The sequence below is a fragment of the Trachurus trachurus genome (assembly GCF_905171665.1).
Source record: "Trachurus trachurus genome assembly, chromosome: 19".
Classification (NCBI taxonomy): domain Eukaryota; kingdom Metazoa; phylum Chordata; class Actinopteri; order Carangiformes; family Carangidae; genus Trachurus; species Trachurus trachurus.
Window position 1 is genome coordinate 3,326,623 of NC_139913.1, and position 24,772 is coordinate 3,351,394.

Genomic DNA, 24,772 nt, shown 5'->3' on the forward strand with positions numbered 1-24,772 from the left:
CCATCTGTAGCTCTTCTCCTCTGAGGAAACATCCACTGATGAAATCTGTGAGTGCACTGGGCCACGGCAGGAGCTCAGACACAGAGACGGTGCCTCTGCCGTTCACTGTGCTGCTGCCGCCACCTGCTGGTCGACAGGAGGAAGAGACACCTGCTGATCACTCCTGTGGTCATGAGAAGAATTTAAACATTTAATAGATACACAAAACAAAATAACTATTGCAACCAGCTCTTTGTGCAGGTGTCGACAGCCCTCTGATTGGCCCGAGGAGCACAGGAAGGGGAGCTCATTGGTCAGATGTTGTGACGTCACAGTATTGTGAATGGCAGGAATTTTCACAGCGTGGGAAAAGTGGAAGTAAATTAGAGGCAGAGGAAACGGCAGACGCTCATCAGCAGAAGAATAACGGTCAAACCTGAAGGAAAAGATTCAGGCCTATGATGTAGTACATGGAGGAAAACGAGGATCTAATCTGATGTGTCATTAATATTCTGAGAAGCTGCAGGTTACATAAAAGGAAACACTGCATTATCATTATTATTATTATTATTATTAAACAGCATATTACATCATTAAAAGTGTCACAGTGTTGGGAAGGAGCTCCGTTTACCGACATGTGTGATAAGTGGCACGATCCTGTCCACTCTCTGATTGTTGCCGGACTTCCTCGGACTTCCAGGATGTTTGATCACAGAGTAATTCCGACTCCCAGAGGAGGAAGCGAACGCACCGAGGCGGCCGCTTCCTCCTCCTGGAGGCTCCTGGGTAAAAAACAGAAGCCTGGTATATTTAGTCAAGTCGAGCTGTTTGCATTCAGCTGCTGCAGGTTAATGTGTCCTGTAGTGTGTGTGTGTGTGTGTGTATGTTTGTGCTGTGTTGGGAAAATGTGAGTCATAAAATGAGGATGAGTGGAGTCAGACAGTGGACAGGCCAAACAGGACGTAGTGGGGTGGGGTGGGGGGGTGAGACAGTGACGGAGGAAACTCTGTAGAGATGTTTGACCAAACAGCAGCAGAAGATTTGTCATGAGACTCGTCGGTCACTCAGGATGACGGCTTCATCTTCATCATCATCGTCACAGAGGTGAATCTGTTCTTCTCCTGCAGCGCCACCATCAGGTCACAGGGTCAACACAGATTATTTTAGTCAATAATCTGCTTCTCTGAGTTTATTCAGATCATCTGCATCTGCTTTAATTATTTATTGACTTTATTTATCCATTTACACATGGCTACTGAAAACACTATTCACAATTTTCTCATCAGAAATCAGAATCAGGAATTTTTATTGCCAAGTAATACGTTTATTGCCAGTAAAGATCACTTAAAAAATATGTATTAAAATTAAAAGTAAAGAAATTAAAATGAAAATTACATCAAATTGAATTCATTAAAAAATATTATAGGCTGGTACAAAAAATACACATATATACTGTTGCTGCTGTCTTTCAAAACAGCTGCTGAGGAACTTAAAGCTCTTTGCTGACACGTCCATAACAAAAATCAAAAAGGAGCCAACAAGCGGTTATAGCAAGAGGGAAAAATAATAGTAATAATATTTACAATAGTAAATAATAATGATAATAATGATAATAACATTGAGATGATGGTAAGGTGAAATGACGGTCAACAAAAAATATTAAGAGCATCTCGTTCTCTTTGTGTTTAAAACTCCCGCCACCACACACAATAAGTAAAAGAAAATAACCACACATCCCAATGTGTCAATGCAATGATGTAAAACCTATGTAAAGAAACAGGCAAAATATATTTTGGCTCCTACATATACTATATATATACAGAATACCTCAAGCAGGTTAAAACAAATACATCACACACACATCAACAACTTTTCTGTTAGTTGAAAAAGAAAAAATGAATAGACTGAATGTAAATAAAACACATAAAATTAAGTCTTGTTGCTGCACTGACAACACTCAGGTTACAGGACAGATGTTGAGTCCTCTGGTGCTGCAGTGCCTCAGTCCGACCAGGGGGGGGCAGGCTGCTCTCATCCTCCACACTGAGGGGAGAGAGTCAACAGGTGGAAACAGCCAGCTGCAGGTTGGAGCATTTTCCCACGTGGTTTCTGCAGCAGCAGAGATGTGACAAACAAACATACCTGCACTTTACTATACTACACTACTTATACTATTATAATACAACTCTTAACTCATGAGCTGTGTTCAGCCCCTTGTTCTCACTGACCCTCAATTTATAACAAAAATATTCATGAAGAAACTGTTGAACTGTTGAGAACTGATGAATAAATTCACACACTACAATACACATATGACATAAAAACCATGAAGAAGACTTTAGAAGAGAATAGAAGACTATAAAATGTTTCTTGTGAGCTCATGTGATCGATCCAGTAACAGGAGACACTTAAGAACTATTTCCATCAACATTTGTCGCATTAACTTTGTATCAATCAAGGGAAAATTGAAATGATATCGACCGTTTTAACTTTTTATCGATAATCATGACATTTAATTATCGAATTTAACTGTTCCCAAGAGGCATTTTTAATCCAATATTGCCTAATGCGAATAAAAATGTGTGGATGGAAACATGGTTATAGTCAGGAATCATCAGGTGACTTGTGTGTGACAGACGGTTCACACAGATTTCCTCTCTGCTCTGCTTCAGATTCACAAAGTCCCAACAGTCCTGAAGATGATGATCCAAAATCCAGGTGTTTGCTCTTCACTCATCTTTGGATGAGATTATTTGATGAAGAAAAAATGATTCATAACTTTGCCTTTGAAAGCATCATCACTGTACTTTCAGTCTCTAAACCAATAAATCAGTGTTGTTTCTCCGAGAGATACTGTGCTGCAAAAACCTGTTGATCACATGAGACTGAGAGGAGAGATGAAACCACAGATGATTTCCTCCTGCTGATCTCAGTGAAACTCTAAAGGGAACATCTGAGGGACGATGCTGGATCGTTGACTGAGCTGATGGACAGGTGTGTGGCAGCTGACGAGTCTGGATGTTAGACAAGTTCCTCCTCTGCAGCAGCCTGGACTCCTTCTTCTTCAGCTGGCCCTCCGTCAGCTGTGGAAACACCCAGGTTCAAAGACTGCAGCTCTATGGCCTCCTGATGGACTGGACTCTGCCCCCTGGTGGCCTGGAGAGATGTGGCAGCACACAGACACAAGACTTCAGTTCAACATACAGGAGCTGAGAGCTTCATGTCAGACAGAGCTCAGGTCAACAAAGGTGAGTCTGGTACCTTAAGGCTGAGACAGATGACAGCGATCATCAGCAGCAGACCGAGTGGCAGGACGACCAGTCTGATGATATAACCTGTTGGATCTGATGAGACACATTCAGTCATCACGTTAGATCACATGACATGAGAACAACAGCTTCATTAAACAAACCTCAACATGTTTGAGTCAGTTCTTAGAGAATAAGGTCGTCTGATCGTCTCTGTGCACTGACGATGTTGGACAGACACAACAGGTGGACAGAGTTAGTCTGAAAGGATGAACTGAAGCTTCTTGTCTCCTTCCAGCCTGTGTCTGGTTGAAATGTCTCAGGTGAGTGTTAATCACCATCTTTACAGGCAGTTTACCAAACATGATGAAGCTGAATCATCCTGCTGACGTCTGACTCATCATGTAAAACCCAGTTTCTTACCATCATGGTGCTCATGTACCTTCACTGGATCCTCTCCTGTCGTGGACTTTTCACTACAGCAACATGGACAGATGAAGAGACAATGGGCCCCTGAGCACAGACAGGTGAAATGTGCTTCAACTCACCTGAGACAGTGAGGGACAGTCGACGGCTCTCAGAGGAGAAGTTATGAGGGAAAAGGTAGAGGTGATAAACACAGCTGTAGTTTCCTTGGTGGGCGGGCTCTGCAGCAGGAAACAGGAAGGAGGCGGAGTGATTGACAGCTGGCTGGGTGTAGTTGTCCGTTGTGTTGGAGGAGGTGAAGGTGAGCTGGAAGAAGCCTCCTGGGTACTGTGGCTGGATGGAGCAGCTGATGGTGAAGTTGGAGCCCATCAACACGCCTGAATAACCCTGCTGCTGGGCCTGGGAGACCCCGTCCATGGAGGACACAGAGATGATTGGCTGGACCAGCAGGTCTGTAAACAGAGAGATGATTGGCTGAATGTTAACAGTCAGTTTCTAAAAGGATCTGATCCAGATGTTCACTGGAGAGATAACAAGACAAAATTGATCTTAATTATTCTGTATTTTATCTATAAAGCATCAGTAAATGACAGCTCCTTTCTGTGGGGAATCACGAGGCATCAAACTGTCTGAACTTCCAGTGTAGTTGTTATTAAAGGAGCTGTGAGTGAGGACTGTGGCAGTTGCTGGGTTTGTCAGTGAACCACAGCAGGTTGGTTGAAGCTGCGGTGGTGAGTTCATGTGTCTGTTCAATCCAGTGACGCTGCAGTCATTGATAGTATCACTGCATCACCTGCCATCCACCATCAAACTTAGAGGATGGACACATTTATGATAATGTTGTTCTACATCTTCAGTTCAGTGAGCTTACATGTATTATGATCCTCCCCTGCTCAGGGGTTAGCTTCACCTGTACCTGCAAGGAGCCCATGATTGGGTGGGGGGTTCTCCAATACAGACAATGATGTAACATGTTGAGATATTAAATGTCTTGTTTTCAGACCTTCACTCACTTAAATACAAAAACAACATGTTACTGAACATTTCTGCCTCTGCAACAAAGGAAGGAAGACACTAAACCTGACTGTCACTGATGATGTCACTGATGGACTTACCTGAACAGGTGATCTCCATGGTGGAGGAAGAGGATGATGGTGATGAACACTCCCTCAGGGTAGATCCAGACTGAACACAGTTAGTGTCGATCTCCCACACAGACCTCTCTGAGGACTCCTCTCTTCTTCTTGTTGAAACAGCAGAGCCACAGTCCAGCTCTCTACAGGCTACAGATGCTGCCTTCAGGTTCCAGTAGTAGCTGTCCACTGGTCTCCACTCTCCTAGTTTCACCTGCAGTTCACCTGCACAGCGACTGGCTCCTCCCACCAACCTGACAGACTCTGAACACAGAGAAGAGAGTGATGAGTAAAATAAGTGAGTTTGATTCAAACAGAAATGAAGCAAATCCAAACTGTAGCTCCACTTGTACCTGAGCAGGTGAGTCCAACAGCTTTGCCAGGTGAGCAGCTGGTTCTAGTTGAGCCTGAGCTTCTACAGTCCAGGAGAGCTGACTCGTTGCCTCCACACTGGAACTCTTTGGTCCACATTGGAGCCTCCGCTGCTCCATAGAGCGCCCCCTGGAGGACTGAAGGAGCCCCACAGCTAAGCTCCCTACAGACCACCTCTGCATCCTGCTGGTCAAAGTCATCTTCACACACTGAGGACCACCACTGGTTAGACTGGTTGGACTTGACCTCCAGTCTGCCTGAACACACACTGGTCCCATTCACCAGCCTGACAGAGTCTGCAGGGAGAGACACAACATTTAAAGTTTGATCCTGACCTTTATTTACTGTCATATCAACTTTAAAGTCATCAGCATGTGTCCAGAAATGAGTTCCTTCTCTGTCCCCAACACAACCATTAAAGAAACTCACAGTCCAGTTGACATGAGATAATAATAACAGGACATTCTCCATCTATCCAGGCTTGGTTGAACGACATATCACTGTCTGTCTTCTGGCGACGGTGTAGTGATGAGTATATGAGTTTGTGCTGTGAATTAATGAGTGTGTGTGGTGAATGAAAACTTGTAAGTCCCATCGTTGTGTGGACATGATGTGTGCATCAGTAGTGGTATAACTGGTTCAGGGGTCGAGTGTCACAGCACCATGGACAAGGCTGTTATTTTGTGTGTGTGTGTTACATGTCAGTTTAATCTTGCAAATAAAACTTTTGTCCCAAATGGAGAGATAACAGGATAAAATTGATCTTAATTATTCTGTATTTTATCTATGAAGCATCAGTAAATGACAGCTCCTTTCTGTGGGGAATCATGAGGCATCAAACTGTCTGAACTTCCAGTGTAGTTGTTATTAAAGGAGCTGTGAGTGAGGACTGTGGCAGCTGCTGGGTTTGTCAGTGAACCACAGCAGGTTGGTTGAAGCTGCGGTGGTGAGTTCATGTGTCTGTTCAATCCAGTGATGCTGCAGTCAGTGACAGTATCACTGCATCACCTGCCGTCCACCATCAAACTTAAAGGATGGACACATTTATGATAATGTTGTTCCGCATCTTCAGTTCAGTGAGCTTACATGTATCTGATCCTCCCCTGCTCAGGGGTTAGCTTCACCTGTACCTGCAAGGAGCCCATGATTGGGTGGGGGGTTCTCCAATACAGACAATGATGTACAGACATGAAAACGGGTCATGGGTGAAAGAGGTGAGAAGGATACGACCCCTCTAGGGGGGTCCAGGGGCATGTTCCCCTGGGAGAAAAATTTAAATATTTCATATTTGAAAGCATCAATCTGATGCATTATGAGAAGAAATTCAAGCAGAACTACAAGATAGTATGAGTGTATGATAAAGTATGGTCACATTATGCTATATAACGTTATTAGTGTTGTCACGATACCAACATGTTAGTACTGGTATTGGTACCAACATGTTTTTTGATACTTTTCCAAATACAAAGAGAACACAAAAAATGTCATTATTGACTTTATTTTAATAGAAAATCTTAGAACTATTATGCATCAGTAAATAATCAGTCACTGCTGCTGCAGGATTAAAATTGAAATTTCCATCAATATTAATCTGAACTCTTCCTAAATTAAAACATTAGTGGTCTGTTTAAAAATGAATATCAACTTGTTTTCTTTGCATTATTTGAGGTCTGAAAACACTGCATCTTTTTTTGTTATTTTGACCAGTTGTAATTTTTTGGGGAAATTGTTATCAGTAGTTTATAGAATGAAACACAAATGACCATTTTACTCAAACACACACCTATTGTTTCCCATACGTAGACCAATGTGGTGCAGCGCCACAGAATCAAGACCAAGCCACAAATTGACTCTGCTTTTTTTTTTTTTTTCATCAACGCAATATCGTTCCGTTAATTCATCTCCGCATAGCGCTCCTTCGCTGTGTTCACTCACTCACTCACAGAGAGAGAGAGAGACGTGCATGCATGCTAGTGGTGGTAAAAACGAAACTTATCAACCAACTTGCATTAATTAACGAGTCTGTGGCGGCCCGTCTCTCTCTAGCGCGCTGGTGCACACACACAAACGCAGGCACATGGACAGGTCGCGCTGTAACGGCTCAAATTACAATGTGGCGACTTCATGCAGCGGCGTCACTGCTGCCACCGATCTGGACTGCACATACAATTCACAACCCAATCAGGTGCTCTCGCGCTTGTGGGTGTTTTCATCTTCTTTTACTTTTTTTTCTCTTCTCAATTCAAGGCTCTCGTAATCTATACCTCCAAATCCCAATCACTTGCCACTTGACCCCCCCTCAAAAATATTTTCTCATCGGATCTGCATGATTCACGTAGGTCATCTATTTTGGTTTCAAAACGGCGAATTCCGCCGAAAGGTGAGTGATTCTCATGCCTGGATGTAACATGTTGAGATATTAAATGTTTTGTTTTCAGACCTTCACTCACTTAAATACAAAAAGAACATGTTACTGAACATTTCTGCCTCCGCAACAAAGGAAGGAAGACACTAAACCTGACTGTCACTGATGATGTCACTGATGGACTTACCTGAACAGGTGATCTCTATGGTGGAGGGAGAGGAACCTGATGATGATGATGAACACTCTCTCAGGGTAGATCCAGACTGAACACAGTTAGTGTCGATCCTCCACACAGACCTCTGTGAGGACTCCTTTCTTTCTCTTGTTGAAACAACAGAGCCACAGTCCAGATCTCTACAGGCTACAGATGCTTCCTTCAGGTTCCGGCTGCCGTCCACTGGTCTCCACTCTCCTGGTTTCACCTGCAGTTCACCTGCACAGCGACTGGCTCCTCCCACCAACCTTACAGGCTCTGAACACAGAAAAGAGAGTGAAGAGTAAAATAAGTGAGTTTGATTAAAACAGAAATGAAGCAAATCCAAACTGTAGCTCCACTTGTACCTGAGCAGGTGAGTCCAACAGCTTTGCCAGGTGAGCAGCTGGTTCTAGTTGAGCCTGAGCTTCTACAGTCCAGGAGAGCTGACTCGTTGCCTCCACACTGGAACTCTTTGGTCCACATTGGAGCCTCCACTGCTCCATAGAGCGCCCCCTGGAGGACTGAAGGAGCCCCACAGTCAAGCTCCCTACAGACCACCTCTGCATCCTGCTGGTCAAAGTCATCTTCACACACTGAGGACCACCACTGGTCAGACTGGTTGGACTTGACCTCCAGTCTGCCTGAACACAGACTGGTCCCATTCACCAGCCTGACAGAGTCTGCAGAGAGAGACACATTTAAAGTTTGATCCTGACCTTTAGTTACTGTCATATCAACTTTAAAGTCATCAGCATGTGTCCAGAAATGAGTTCCTTCTCTGTCCCCAACACAACCATTAAAGAAACTCACAGTCCAGTTGACATGAGATAATAATAACAGGACATCCTCCATCTATCCAGGCTTGGTTGAACGACATGTATCACTGTCTCTCTTTTGGCGACGGTGTAGTGATGAGTTTATGAGTTTGTGCTGTGAATTAATGAGTGTGTGTGGTGAATGAAAACTTGTAAGTCCCATCGTTGTGTGGACATGATGTGTGCATCAGTGGTGGTATAACTGGTTCAGGGGTCGAGTGTCACAGCACCATGCACAAGGCTGTTATTTTGTGTGTGTGTGTGTAGAGAACGTGTCAATTTAATCTTCTAAATAAAACTTTTGTCCCAAATGGAGAGATAACAGGATAAAATTGATCTTAATTATTCTGTATTTTATCTATAAAGCATCAGTAAATGACAGCTCCTTTCTGTGGGGAATCACAAGACATCAAACTGTCTGAACTTCCAGTGTAGTTGTTATTAAAGGAGCTGTGAGTGAGGACTGTGGCAGCTGCTGGGTTTGTCAGTGAACCACAGCAGGTTGGTTGAAGCTGCGGTGGTGAGTTCATGTGTCTGTTCAATCCAGTGATGCTGCAGTCAGTGACAGTATCACTGCATCACCTGCCGTCCACAATCAAACTTAAAGGATGGACACATTTATGATAATGTTGTTCTACATCTTCAGTTCAGTGAGCTTACATGTATTCTGATCCTCCCCTGCTCAGGGGTTAGCTTCACCTGTACCTGCAAGGAGCCCATGATTGGGTGGGGGGTTCTCCAATACAGACGATGATGTACAGACATGAAAACGGGTCATGGGTGAAAAAGGTGAGAAGGATACGACCCCTCTAGGGGGGTCCAGGGGCATGTTCCCCCGGATGAAAAATTTAAATATTTCATATTTGAAAGCATCAATCTGATGCATTATGAGAAGAAATTCAAGCAGAACTACAAGATAGTATGAGTGTATGATAAAGTATGGTCACATTATGCTATATAACGTTATTAGTGTTGTCACGATACCAACATGTTAGTACTGGTATTGGTACCAACATGTTTTTTGATACTTTTCCAAATACAAAGAGAACACAAAAAATGTCATTATTGACTTTATTAGAAAATCTTAGAACTATTATGCATCAGTAAATAATCAATCCCTGCTGCTGCAGGATTCAAATTGAAATTTCCATCAATATTAATCTGAACTCTTCCTAAATTAAAACATTAGTGGTCTGTTTAAAAATGAATATCAACTTGTTTTCTTTGCATTATTTGAGGTCTGAAAACACTGCATCTTTTTTTGTTATTTTGACCAGTTGTAATTTTTGGGGGGAATTGTTATCAGTAGTTTATAGAATGAAACACAAATGACCATTTTACTCAAACACACACCTATTGTTTCCCATACGTAGACCAATGTGGTGCAGCGCCACAGAATCAAGACCAAGCCACAAATTGACTCTGCTTTTTTTTTTTTTCATCAACGCAATATCGTTCCGTTAATTCATCTCCGCATAGCGCTCGTTCGCTGTGTTCGAGAGGGGTCTGTCTGCGGCCTGCAAGAGGGAGGCGTTTCGCGTAGAGGCGTGTCGCGTAGTGACGTCACTACGCGACACGCCCCCTCCACACGGGAAAGTCACGTTGAACCACGCGAGATGTAAAATGAGACCGCCAAAACGGATAACAAAACAGGAAGTAAACCAGTTCCGCCGTAAAACTTGACTAGTCTGAATGGCCGAACATATGCAGACTGTAAGTGTCAGTGTAATTTAATTAATTCATCGATTAATGTATATAATAATTGTGTTTAGCGATGGACTAAGGCAGTGCTTCTCAAAGTGTGGGGCGCGCCCCACTGGTGGGGAACGGAGACATGACAGGTGGGGCGCGAGAAACGGGAGGAAATTTTCAATGTCAAGCCTATCTTACTGTAAATGCTATTGACAACAAAGATAATTCACTCTAAACAAAACAACCACACACAAAGTAATAATGAATAGCTAAAATTATTAAAAAGCATTAGGAGACCGGGAGAAAAAATTTAACCTGGAACTAAAGTGCAAAAACAATGATTGACGTCAGGATGTTAATTGCAGCGGGCCAACATTTGCAGCGGGACAACAAGGCAGCAGCAGCAGCAGCAGAGAATTTCTAATAGAGACTGGCTCTGGTAGCAGGCTGCTGGGTTCACACCGGACGCCGAAGCACCGCGAATAGCGCGGAACAGAGACCGCTTCCCTTCGGTGCTCAAGTACCGGTTGTTAGTCCAGTCATTTTAGGCCAAAAAAGGGGTCAACGTTAAACAAATTGCAACAGAAGCAAACTCAACTGATTTTGTATCCTCAGCATGTCCTGAGTGAGGGAAAAAAAAAGCCCCGAAGAATCCGTTTAGGGGAAAGTTTCGAAAAACACCCAAACATATCCCATTTATACGCATATTAAAAAAAAAAATTCACGTGTATAGGGTAAAATTTTTAACTTTGAGATATCTCCATGAAAATTACTGAGTTGATTACTTACATTAAGACAAACAAAAAATGTATTACAAGTTTTTTGAAATTATTTGTTAACATGAGCAAATTTGCATAAATTTGCATAAATTTGCATAAATGCCACCGTTTTGACGGCACATGTATATATGAAGTTGCTGTGGTGGTACCAGCATGAAAACTGGAATGAGTTGACTCCATCGGTCAACCGACAAGTTGACCACTTTAAATTTCAAGATGACTGCAATTTTTCACGACAGCCACATCCTTAGTAGAGCAGGTATGACATGAGCCAACAGTGCATAATCCAATTACGTATGGCTAATTTGCATACATACAACACCTGATCTAAACATTGAGTAGAGCAGGTGAAAATGTCTTGTTCAATCTTGTTAACATATAATATGTTAACAAGATTGAACAAGACATTTTTTAACTGTAATATGATATTACAGTTAAAAAACTTAAAGTCCCTGGAAAGTGAAATTGGAGTTTTGTTTCAAAATATATTAAAAGTGTTCGAAATGTATTGATAAAAACATGCAAAAAGACTCATTTCTGTACAGTGCTTAATTTTAGAGGTTAGGGTTTCACAGTTTCACTCTGCTTCAGTGGTCTTTGTTTTTAAGGGCAGGCTTACAGAGGGGGCGCCGTGACGCACTGGCGTCCCTACTTTCATAACTCCTCCCATGTGCACAGTAATATTATAAATACTTCAAGAATGCCAACGAGCGTCTGCTGCCACTACCCCTGGAGCTACCAGCGCCGCCGGAGCTACCAGTCCACTAGCTTGGTCATTGTAAAACATTTATTTATTGATGTAAATGTGGTGTTATTTGAACATGGTCTATACAGATCCCAGAGGCAGCGCTGCTCTTATGTTAAACATGAAGCTCCACTTTTATTTCAAACAAACTAATGAGACTGCCACCGTGGGACCAGCCGGCGCCCGGCGGCAAAACTCTAAAAGCCAAAACAGCCACAGTCCAGGTGAACCTCTGCAGCGTCCGTCCCACAGCTGACCGACACAGCAACAGCTACACCGGCAACAAAACTGAGGGCCGCCGCCGTCAGGAGATGAATCTCTGCTTGCCCTGATAGCATTAGCTCGGCGGCTAGCGCTAGGCCCGTCGTCCTGTGCTGACGGTGGCGGCCCTCATTGTTGTTGCGGTGTAGCCTTCAAGGCTCCCGCTGCTGTGGCGGTGAGCCGTGGGTCCGATGCTGCAGTGGCTCGGGGTGAACGGGGCTAGCCGCCGAGCTAGCGCGTTAGCGCCGGGCTAGTCGAGCTAACGCGTTAGCGCCGGGCTATTAGCCGCCGAGCTAACGCTATCAGGGTAGCGGAGATTCGTGTGCTGACGGCAGCGGCCCCAGCATATTTCCCTCACTGCTCAGTGTGTATCGGAGACATTCAGATAAGAGCTGGACTCAGACTCCAGCTCAAGCGTATAGCTCAAGCCCGTAGCTGCTCGGGTACGATGTGACAGTTAGCAGTAGGCCATTTGATTGACAGTTGAAACTTGACGAAGCTCAGCAAGTGGGCGGGGCTTATGTGCCTGCAGCAGACATGCTGCAAGAACTGCCTCATTTAGTCATGATTTTAAAACCTAATTTCACCTACTAAACGAATTTTTCTAGCATCCAAAATTGGCAGGATGGTTAATAGGACATATGTCTGGGATGTGATTAACTCAGAAAACGAATCCAGTGTCACTTTTCAGGGACTTTAAGGAATGGAACCAAAGACTACCCAACATGAGCATTAATAGAGACGGAGCATGTCATACCTGCTCTACTAAGGATGTGGCTGTCTTGAAAAATTGCAGTCATCTTGAAATTTAAAGTGGTCAACTTGTCGGTTGACCGATGGAGTCAACTCATTCCAATTTTCATGCCAGTACCACCACAGCAACTTCATATATACATGTGCCGTCAAAACGGTGCAATTTATGCAAATGTATGCAAATTTGCTCATGTTAACAAAGAATTTCAAAAAACTTGTAATACATTTTTTGTTTGTCTTAATGTAAGTAATCAACTCAGTAATTTTCATGGAGATATCTAAAGGTTAAAAATTTTACCCTATACACGTGAAATTTTTTTTTTATATGCGTATAAATGGGATATGTTTGGGTGTTTTTCGAAACTTTCCCCTAATGGGATTCTTCGGGGCTTTTTTTCCCTCACTCAGGACATGCTGAGGATACAAAATCAGATGAGTTTGCTATATATATATATATACATATATATATATATATATATATATATATATATATATATATATATATATATATATATATATATATATATATATATATATATATATATCAACACATTACGCTCTTACTCCCACATAAGCACTGACATTTAGCTCATGAATTCCTGTCTGTTAATTATCTTGTGTTTTCTCTTGTGACAAAGTCAGAAAATTTTACATCTAAATTTTAATATAAATGAAATCCTGCCTTAATTGTTTTTACCCAATTAAAAATGTAATAATAACATTTGTAAGCTTTTGAATACATTCATTATAGGGCAAAGAACGCGTAGGCAAAGTCGTTAACTTTTGCATGCAACTGTAGTGGGCTCATATCCCTTTAAGAACCGTGTGTAGGGCGTTCCCTGTAGTGGCGGGGGGGCGTGTCGCGTAGTGACGTCATTACGCGACACGCCTCCTACAGTGCCTACTACTCGACACGCCTCCCTCTTGCAGGCCGCAGACAGATACACTTGCTGTGTTCACTCACTCACTCACTCATTCACAGAGAGAGAGAGACGTGCATGCATGCTAGTGGTGGTAAAAACGAAACTTATCAACCAACTTGCATTAATTAACGAGTCTGTGGCGGCCCGTCTCTCTCTAGCGCGCTGGTGCACACACACAAACGCAGGCACATGGACAGGTCGCGCTGTAACGGCTCAAATTACAATGTGGCGACTTCATGCAGCGGCGTCACTGCTGCCACCGCTCTGGACTGCACATACAATTCACAACCCAATCAGGTGCTCTCGCGCTTGTGGGTGTTTTCATCTTCTTTTACTTTTTTTTCTCTTCTCAATTCAAGGCTCTCGTAATCTATACCTCCAAATCCCGATCACTTGCCACTTGACCCCCCCTCAAAAATATTTTCTCATCGGATCTGCATGATTCACGTAGGTCATCTATTTTGGTTTCAAAACGGCGAATTCCGCCGAAAGGTGAGTGATTTTCATGCCTGGATGTAACATGTTGAGATATTAAATGTTTTGTTTTCAGACCTTCACTCACTTAAATACAAAAAGAACATGTTACTGAACATTTCTGCCTCCGCAACAAAGGAAGGAAGACACTAAACCTGACTGTCACTGATGATGTCACTGATGATGTCACTGATGGACTTACCTGAACAGGTGATCTCTATGGTGGAGGAAGAGGAATCTGATGATGATGATGAACACTCTCTCAGGGTAGATCCAGACTGAACACAGTCAGTGTCGATCTCCCACACAGACCTCTCTGAGGACTCCTTTCTTCTTGTTGAAACAGCAGAGCCACAGTCCAGTTCTCTACAGGCTACAGATGCTGCCTTCAGGTTCCAGTTATAGTCGCCATCCACTGGTCTCCACTCTCCTAGTTTCACCTGCAGTTCACCTGCACAGCGACTGGCTCCTCCCACCAACCTGACAGGCTCTGAACACAGAGAAGAGAGTGAAGAGGAAAAGAAGTGAGTTTGATTCAAACAGAAATGAAGCAAATCCAAACTGTAGCTCCACTTGTACCTGAGCAGGTGAGTCCAACAGCTTTGCCAGGAGAGCAGCTGGTTCTAGTTGAGCCTGAGCTTCTACAGTCCAGGAGAGCTGACTCATGGCCTCCACACTGGAACTCTTTGGTCCACATTGGAGCCTCCACTGCTCCATAGAGCGCCCCCTGGAGGACTGAAGGAGCCCCACAGTCAAGCTCCCTACAGACCACCTCTGCATCCTGCTGGTCAAAGTCATCTTCACACACTGAGGACCACCACTGGTTAGACTGGTTGGACTTGACCTCCAGTCTGCCTGAACACACACTGGTCCCATTCACCAGCCTGACAGAGTCTGCAGAGAGAGACACAACATTTAAAGGGATAGTTCACCCTAGAATGATATTTCGCTCATTATCTACTCACCCTCATGTTGACTAAGGGCTGGAAGAATTATCAGAGTCCACCGTCCCTTCTCTTAGTTACAGGGGGTCTCGGCGTAGCAGTGAATTTCAATACAACGGTTGCAAAGGGACACCGGAGCTCTTCGTAAAAAAACACACACAAAAAAACATCCAAATACCTCCATGATGCTCGTATGTAATGTCCGTCTTGTGCTGAAGCCCCAAATTGCGTAATTGTCCCGAAAAAAAATTAAATAAGTCTATATTTTAAGCTTGTTTGTAGCGGAAGCTTCTCGTCTTCTTCTTCTTCTCCTATTCCTGGTCCGTCCAAATATCGCGTGATTCGCAGTAACCGCAATGACGCCGGCGCGAATCACGCGATATTTGGACGGACCAGGAATAGGAGAAGAAGAAGAAGACGAGAAGCTTCCGCTACAAACAAGCTTAAAATATAGACTTATTTAATTTTTTTTCGGGACAATTACGCAATTTGGGGCTTCAGCACAAGACGGACATTACATACGAGCATCATGGAGGTATTTGGATGTTTTTTTGTGTGTGTTTTTTTTACGAAGAGCTCCGGTGTCCCTTTGCAACCGTTGTATTGAAATTCACTGCTACGCCGAGACCCCCTGTAACTCAGAGAAGGGACGGTGGACTCTGATAATTCTTCCAGCCCTTAGTCAACATGAGGGTGAGTAGATAATGAGCGAAATATCATTCTAGGGTGAACTATCCCTTTAAAGTTGGACCCTGACCTTTATTTACTGTCATATCAACTTTAGAGTCATCAGCATGTGTCCAGAAATGAGTTCCTTCTCTGTCCCCAACACAACCATTAAAGAAACTCACAGTCCAGTTGACATAAGGTAATAATAACAGGACATTCTCCATCTATCCAGGCTTGGTTGAACGACATGTATCACTGTCTCTCTTTTGGCGATTTTGTAGCGATGAGTATATGAGTTTGTGCTGTGAATTAATGAGTGTGTGTGATGAATAAAAAATTTATGCTGCAGTCAGTGACAGTATCACTGCATCACCTGCCGTCCACCATCAAACTTTCCCCCCCCAAAGCGATCCAGACTCTCAACAAACATACACATACAGTAATATAACATAACATAACAGTAATTCCACTACTCCATACACCCATATACACCACCACTTACAAGGACGCACAAGCGCTTTAACCCACGTAACCTGCCATGTTGTATTTGTCTCCTTATCTTCTTTTAACTCATGTTTTTTTTTACTCCTGCTCTTATGATATGTGTGATTTTAAGGGGAGACACAGGTGAATAGAGTAAAAAATTTAAATAACAGATATCACCATGAAACTTCCAAAGTTTCTCACTTACATTAAAGCAGAAGTAAGCGGAATATTTGTGTTAATATAAGTCTTAAATAGTTATATCTTCCGACAGCAATCACTTATATAGAGTGTTTGGTCTGAAACACGGGTCTGTCAGTCACTCTCTGCTCTGCTGTAAGCCGAGGAGAAAACTTTCCTTGTATCCTACAACCTTTATCCAATGAGGAGAGAGAACGGCATAAAGGGGCCAAGGGATGCGCGTGAATGTGGTGACGTAGGGACGAGGGCGGGGACTGCTAACTCCATCGGCTGACAGGAAGTTAGGCAAAACGACCGGATCGCTTACTTCTGCTTTAAAGGGACAACGAGGAGTTTCTATTTGGTTATAAAAAAGTCTCACGTTAATGTGGATGAATCTCCGCTACCCACACTTGTTAATGGGCCCATTTTCGATAAATATATCGTTTTGTCTCTATCGTTATTTTGTTATTATTAGTGGTGGTGGAAATGCTGGGCGAGCCGACCAGCGTTTCTTTACTTTCGGTTCCGTGTCGAGTCATGAGAATAACGCCGCCAAATCGCCGTTTATGGTCGGAACTACGACGGTCTGTGATCGTCTTCCAACCTCTGACTTTAATTCTTGATGAATGAAAACATGAGTCTGTCTTGCGCCGGTCAAAGAATTTCACTGTGCGCGCAGAGGCTCATAAATGTAGTGTGAAAATGCTTTGCTTTTCCAAAACTCCTCGTTGTCCCTTTAAGACAAATATTTTTTGTATTACAAGCTTTGTCAAATTTTATGTTTAAATGTAAATCTGCCAATATGTGATGAAATATGTGCTAATTTGCATACATTTCCAGAACCGAAATCTGAAAAATGGATAAAGCCCCTTTCAAAAATTCTTGTTTTATTTAGTTGACATATTAGAGTCAGAAGTTTTTACAGAGGTGATTTTGGATATCTGTTTTTATCACTCTGTAAATGAGAAAATACTGTCACCAGCCCTAAAAAAATCTAATTTCGCCATGTTTTTAGGAATAAAATGTTGTATAAATCAGGCTTTGAATGATATATCAATAATCCCCTCTGTAAAAACCTTCAGAATATAGACAGGAATGAAACTGGAAGGTTTGGTGTCTGTAAGTGCTGCTGAAGTGGAGATTTCGCACCCAGAGTCTGAGGAAAAATTAATTTTGAGAAAACAACCTTTAAAGACTTGTACTGTAAAATTCCAGAGATTGTTCATGTAAATCATACTTTTACGATTGGTTGCGGATACGGAGGAGATGACCATTTTTGGAGCCTACATCATTGTTCAGGAGAGAGAGAGCTTTACAATGATACCTGACATTACAGGGGTCAGATAACGAGCACAGCACAGTATGTCACAGAATACTAACTTTTGGCGAATTTAGGAGAAATCTACTGATGAAAGAGACAAAATGAAGTAAAATAACCACCTTAATGTGAATTTTCTATACCATTTTGTTTGATTTTTATTAAAGAATACATGTTAAAGCAGAAGTAAGCGATCCGGTCGTTTTGGCTAATGCTGCGTTCCAGGCAGGCTTTTGAAATCGTAAATTACAGCTTCAAGTCACAACTTACGACTTTGTAGCGTTCCAGGCAACCCACTCGTGTTTTTCCGACCTGTTTTACCTGTGAAAGTCACTATAACGGCCACTCGTAACTTCCGACCCGTGAACTCGTACCAGATCGAACTGGTACGACTTCACAGGTCGGAAAAACACGAGTTACGGGCTGCCTTGAACGCACCATAACAGTCCTCGTCCCTACGTCACCACATTCACGGCGTCCCTTGGCTGCACACACAGCCCTGCATGCCGTTCTCTCTCCTCATTGGATAAAAACTGTAGGATACGATAAATGTTTTCTCCTCGGCTCAGAGCAGAGCAGAGTGACTGACAGACCCGTGTTTCGGTCCAAACACTCTATGTAAGTGATTGCTGTCGGAAGATATAACTATTTAAGACTTATATTAACACAAATATATCACTTATTTCTGCTTTAAGGAAGAAAAATAGCCAAAAATCTCAATCTCAATTGATCAGTGCAGTGTTTTGCCTGTAGTGTCTCACCTTAAGTATGTATGCCACCACTGTGATGGGCAGTTGCAATTTCATTGTATTTAAATGCAGTGACAATAAAGGATGGACAAATGTATGATAATGTTGTTCTACATCTTCAGTTCAGTGGAGACGACTGACTGTCACTGATGAACTGAAGTATTACTCAGTCACTGATGGACTTACCTGAACAGGTGATCTCCACGGAGGAGGGAGAGGATGATGATGAAGAACAGTCCCTCAGGGTAGATCCAGACTGAACACAGTTAGTGTTAATCAACCACACAGACCTCTGTGAGGACTCCTCTCTTCCTCTTGTCGAAACAGCAGAGCCACAGTCCAGATCTCTACAGACTACAGATGCTGCCTTCAGGTTCCAGTCGTAGCCGTCCACTGGTCTCCACTCTCCTTGTTTCAGCTGCAGGTCACCTGCACAGCGACTGGCTCCTCCCACCAACCTGACAGACTCTGAACACAGAGAAGAGAGTAAAGAGTAAAAGAAGTGAGTTTGATTAAAACAGAAATGAAGAAAATCCAAACTAAATAATTTCTAAATAAAATACTTGAATGTGCTCCATCTTGTGGTAGTCATGAAGGAAAAAAAACATGAGAGAGACTAGAGCAGGGGTGTCAAACTCATTTTAGTTCAGGGGCCACATATGGCCTAATTTGATCTCAAGGGGGCCGGACCAGTAAAATGATTGCATATTAACCTGTAAATAACAAGAACTCCACATTTTTCCCTTTGTACTTTGTGCAAAGTAGCTACATTATTAAGATGTGTACAGTTTATGAACTATCCTTTTTACAAAAGAATTATGAACATTCTGAAATTTCTTGACAGAAATACATGTAATTTCAACTAGGGCTATGAAGCAAAAGTAATATTGTATTTTTTTTTTTAACTGAATGGCAATATAGGATATACTGTATATTGTGTTTCCATGATGTAATTAAGAGTTTCCACCAATTAGCAGCCAGTAGTGGCTTAATATTTTTGTCAGAGGCAAACCTTTAAAAAGGCTGTCAGTATAGGTCAAAACCACATGTGGCAAATGACACACAGACAATTGTAGGTATTGCGATGATATTGAATTGTATAGGAAAAATACATCTCCCGCTCTCCCTCTCACACACACACACCTCTGTCGCTGCGCTGTCCCTCTCCTCTTTCTCCCTCTCTCTCTCTCTCTGTTCCCCTCCTCTGTTGCTTTGAGCTCCCAGCTGTGCATAGATAACTACGGGTTATATTTGGCTTATCACCTTACTGTACCACCGTTTTAAGCGCTTTTGTTGCGGTTAAATTGCGGTAAACAGTGAAAGTTGCAAAAAAAAAAAGTTGCACTTTTGTTCTGAATAATTAAAAATCAAAGGAAAATTGAAAATTTTGAAATGTCACAAAATAATGTGAGGTCCTGTTATACCAACAATTTTCCACTTGTTAAGAAAGGCACAGGAAAATTACAGTTGAAAGTTGTTTTACTTTTAAGTAAAATGTCTGTTTAAAAATCGTGGTAAAACAACTGTTTTAAAATGCCATTAAATTTGAATAAAAAGGGAAGGGTGGCTACTCAAGTCCAGGGCCAGGGCCTTAGGATGGGGGAAGGGGATCCTTGCTTATTGCAAGTTTGAGCAAGACAACACAGACACCTCACTCATCCATCCACCAGCACCTTCATGAGTCCTCATCCTCTCTGTTTACCTGTGGAGTTGTGGCTTCCTTCAGCCCAGAGTCCTGAGGAGAAAACCAGAAAGGAAACATCAGTGAGATCTGTGAAGACAGAGACGTCACTAAGAAGCAGAAACAGTTGCACCATCATACAGGTCAGGAACAATGAAATGAATCCCCAACACATCCATCACAGCAGCATCAGCTCCCACAATCCTCCACACTGAGCTCCATATATCTGCTCTTTATCTCCCATGATGCTCAGGGTGATGGGAGTGCTTCTGTCTGTTTTTATCAGTCCATCTATCCTCTGACTTCTCCAGCTGGTTTGGATGAAAACCAGCTTGTAGCCCATTGTAGACGTCACTGCAGTAATGACGAGGCATTGTTGTCTCACTAAAGGAGAATCTCGTTGTCTCAACCCAAATATGAAAAAACTATTTGTGTTCAGATTTGCAAGTGAAGACAAATCTGCAGATGCGTGCAAAGAAATGTGAATGCATCCACAGATCAGTTGTTTGCTGTAGCCTAAGTAACAATTCATGTTTTTAACAAGGTATTATTGCTGAGCTTTGTTAGGGTTACACACAGACACACACACAGACACCTGATGCTGTGCTGTTTCTTTCTTGTCTGTCTGTTCCCCTCCTCTGCTCTTAAGGAGGGGGCTGCCCTCCAACAACAACAATAATATTAATGATAAATAATAACAGATGTGTTTTACATGTTTTTTAAAAATATATATTTTGGGGCTTTTACCTTTAAAGGAGACATATTCTGCCCCTTTTTACAAATTAAAATAGTTCCCAGGTGTCTCAAAGACATGATGTCTGTGACATGCTTCGGTCAAAATACCCCAAGGTTTCAGTGCCTGTCCCTTTAAATGCAAATGAGCTACTGCTTGCCCCGCCCAACCCCTTCTGCTGGTCCTAGGGGTGGTGTTATGCAAATTCAAAAACTAATGACATCATTGTCAGACAACTGAGGAAACAGCTCGTAAAACCACATTTTAACTTAGGGAGCCTGCAGATTTTGTTGTCAACTCTCACATTTCGGGGGCTGAAAGACAAGACCAACACCCAAATATATGTTAAAGAGCCTTCAAAAAGTGATATTTCCATAACATGTCCCCTTTAAAGCCCCAGTATGTAGTTTTACATAGTACTTAACATACTTACTTAAATACTTAAATTCAACCTTAAATTTCAAACCTTAAATAAAAAATTAAATAACCCAAGTGGTGCCGCTGCTGAAGCCTGAGCAGGGTCGCACCAGCTGCAACGTCACTCTGTTCAGGACCGTGGTCCTGGTACACCGCAGCTCCTCTGAGCTCCAGAGACCGAGCTCAAGCCCGGTCTCCCTGCTCCTCTCACCCACACACAAGCACCCTGTGCTGGGCTGCACGGCCGGCCAGCCCCCCCTCCAGAGGTCCAGTGAGCTCTGGAGCTTTGTTCAGCAACGGCACCATCAACAAATTCACATAGACTACCACTGTGTGTGCTTCCCTGGGAACAGGGTAGCAGACAGTTGCTCTTCTCAACCACAGTACCAGTATCACAAATCCTACATAGTGGGGCACTACCCTGACCCTAACAAAGCTCTGCAACAATATTTCTAACTGCTAAGTTAAAGTCAGCAACAATCAAGATCTCCCGCCTGAGTTGTAACTGATGACAGACACTTTCAGATCCATTCATGTATTTATGGATGTATTTACACTAGGGCTGTCAGTTTAACGCGTTAATTAGATTAATTAATTACACTGCAACTTAACACGTTATAAAAATTAACGCAATTAATTCTGAGATTCTGAGTGGCAATTCAATGCGCGAGCATTTTGAATTTGGCCCATTGAATGACCCGCAGCAGGCTACTTGGCAGTGGCACGTCACGGTAGCACTGGCACCGGACTTGTCTGGACGTGTTGGTCACTTCCCACCTGCGTCGCTAGTCAAAGCAGAGTGACAACAGACATGGACGCGACTCACAGCCCGGACACACTGCCCGCGGAAGCAGAGCGGGAGCAGAGCGGGAGCAGAGCGGGAGCAGCGCGCGTCCTTGCAGGCGCTTGGCTGGCTGCACAGGCAGCTGCTTCTCCTGCTCTCTCCGCGCCGGTCAAACATCGACTTCACTCGCATCTATACTCGTCTGTACTCGGTTTTCCACACACACACAGGTCTGCCTGTAGCTCTGTATGAATGGATGTGTGTGTGTGTCTCGTGTGCAGACGCAACTGACAAATATTTATAGATGGACAAGCAACAACTTAATTAATCATCATTTAATTATTTTATTTTGAAAATTGACCGGATTCCTGTCTGGTACGATCTGGTTTATCCAGCTTGACAACGGCGCTCGTGGCTCATGTGAAAAATAAGAGGCCGAACTGAAACGCTGCAGCGCGCGAGCCTCCGCGGGCACGCTGCCCCGCAACCCGGGATGTGCGGCCAGTCAGATCGCCGATCAGAAACTGCCTCCGCTCCAGGGCACTGCTGGGATGTGCTCGACCAGTTTCTTTTAAATTTCATTTATGAAACGCACTTAAATGTGGATTTCAAATGTGTATTCAATAGATTAGTCATGCAATACAATTTTGTAATGTCCTAGAATTCAAATTCTTTATTTGGGTACCTTTAGCAGATATGAGATCAAAATGTGATTAATTAGATGAATTCATTACAAATAGGTACTGTAATTAATTAAATAAATTTTTTTAATCGCCCGACAGCCCTAATTTACACCTTTACAGATTTATGTACACTTACAGATCTGTGTATGCATTCACAGATCTTTGCATGCATAGTATTAGAGTATTAGAGCCACATTGACAAATAAAAAAATCACAAACTTCGAGAATAAAGTCGTAAATTTACGACTTCATTCTCGTAATATTATGACTTTTTTCTCGTAGGAAATGTACGACTTTATTCTTGTAAATTTATGACTTTATTCTCAAAGTCTCTTTTTTTTTTGTCAGTGTGGCCCTAATACTCCGTCGTAGAATATAGATTAGATTTTTTTTACACATTTACAAAAATGATTACGCACACACAGATTGAGATACACATTTGCAAATAATAAAGTAACAATAATACATCAACACATGTCCCTCAGTCCTACCTGAGCTGCACAGCAGCAGCAGCAGCAGCATCAGGTGATCCATGTCCATGTAGACGTCCGTCTTCATCTCTGTCTCCTCTCTGACTGCCGGACTCGTCCTCTCCTCGTCTATTAACCTCAGGTTTTATCTCGTCATTAGCTCCATGAGGTCAGTACATCTTATTAAACATCACATTACTTGTTATTTCCTGAGTGACGGTATCATAGAAACACATCTGCTGCTTTCTCAGCTTAAGTCACGTATATTTTTATCTGCTGCATCTTTTCACAGCCCAGGCGCAGTGAGCATGACCAAGAGGGAGACCACACGAGTTTTAAAGTAAATTAACTTAAATTAATTTACAACTAAGATTAAAACAACATAGTAAATGAATCTGTGATCTGTTGAGTCAGTAGTGAATGTAGTGTTGTGTGTATGAGAGATGTGGCGGAGACGAAACCAAGCATAACAAATAAACCAAACAGGCAGCAAGTGGTCAGAGAGAGTGTGACTGATTGAAAATATACACAAGTGGACAAAAATGTTGGTACTGTATGTTAAAGAAGGAAAAACACACAATTTTCACAGAAATAAATAAATAACAAAGACAGCAAAGCTAGCAGGTGTTAAAGCCTCGTATTATGTGCTGGGACCGTGTTTGTACTGTTGATGAACTCTGGTGCTGTTCTGAACATTATTGTGGCCATGAGTGACTTTTCTGATGGCGGTTGGCTCTTGGCTCCATAGACAGCAGTGTTTTGCTATTGTGCGGTCTTTGCTGAAGTCGCTACAACTCGAGATGTTTGCGGTCGGCAAACTTTATCTCTGGAGGGGGTGTTGAACTCGTTCTCATGGTGCGTTAGAGCATGGGTTACATTTGCGCCGGACTATCCCTTTAAAGGGATAGTTCAACATTTTGGCAAATTGGCCCATTGCTATAATCGCTATAGTCATAGCAGTAGGTTTGTTACCTTTATTTGTCGGTGTAAGCTATTTTTAGAACGGAGGAGCGAAGCGGCAGGCTGCTCAGAGCTACGCTATGGAGGCTAAAGGAATTTCTTGGTTTCCCTCATCAAACTCATCAAATACAAAATCCCCAAACTCCAAAACGCTCTGGTGGACAAGTTGTGACCTGCACATTCACCACGCTATGAGATAATAACAGAACGTTACGAAACGGAGCCGTTTTCGAGGTAAATACAGGGTAAATACAGAGACTGCTTGCTGAAAAACTGTCCCTGTACACAACGCGCATCAGCAGTTTTGCATGAATTTACCTCTAAAACAGCTCCGTCTCGTAACGTTCCGTTATTATCTCATAGCGTGGTGAATGTGCAGCTCAAAACGTGTCCACGACAGCCTTTTGGAGTTGTTGGGTTGTGTATTTGATGAGTTTGATGAGGAAAACCAAGAAATTCCCTTAGCCTCCATAGCGTAGCCCTGAGCAGCCTGCCGCTCCGCTCCTCCGTTCTAAAAATAGCTTACACCGACAATGA

At 42.8% G+C, this 24,772-nt stretch overlaps 2 protein-coding genes across 2 annotated transcripts in view; both read right to left on the reverse strand.

Annotated features, from left to right (window-relative positions):
* Positions 1–3,000: 3,000 nt before the first annotated feature.
* Positions 3,001–24,772, reverse strand: part of LOC311003129 (uncharacterized protein) — a gene marked incomplete at its 3' end in the record, with an annotated part of 151,899 nt that continues 130,127 nt past the window's right edge. The window contains exons 2-4 of the mRNA XM_083994814.1: positions 3,776–4,052; positions 3,241–3,323; positions 3,001–3,135 (exon numbers count right to left, since the gene is read on the reverse strand). Of these exons, the coding sequence (XP_083850940.1) occupies positions 3,001–3,135; positions 3,241–3,323; positions 3,776–4,052 (495 nt within the window). The remainder of the gene's footprint in view (positions 3,136–3,240; positions 3,324–3,775; positions 4,053–24,772) is intronic.
* LOC311003085 (scavenger receptor cysteine-rich type 1 protein M130-like) lies at positions 7,294–23,363 on the reverse strand (the record flags this gene model as incomplete). Its single annotated transcript, XM_083994770.1, has 7 exons — positions 7,294–7,315; positions 7,821–7,995; positions 8,085–8,399; positions 14,364–14,651; positions 14,741–15,055; positions 20,210–20,242; positions 23,297–23,363. The coding sequence occupies 7 exons, from the start codon at positions 23,361–23,363 to the stop codon at positions 7,294–7,296; spliced, it is 1,215 nt and encodes a 404-aa protein (XP_083850896.1).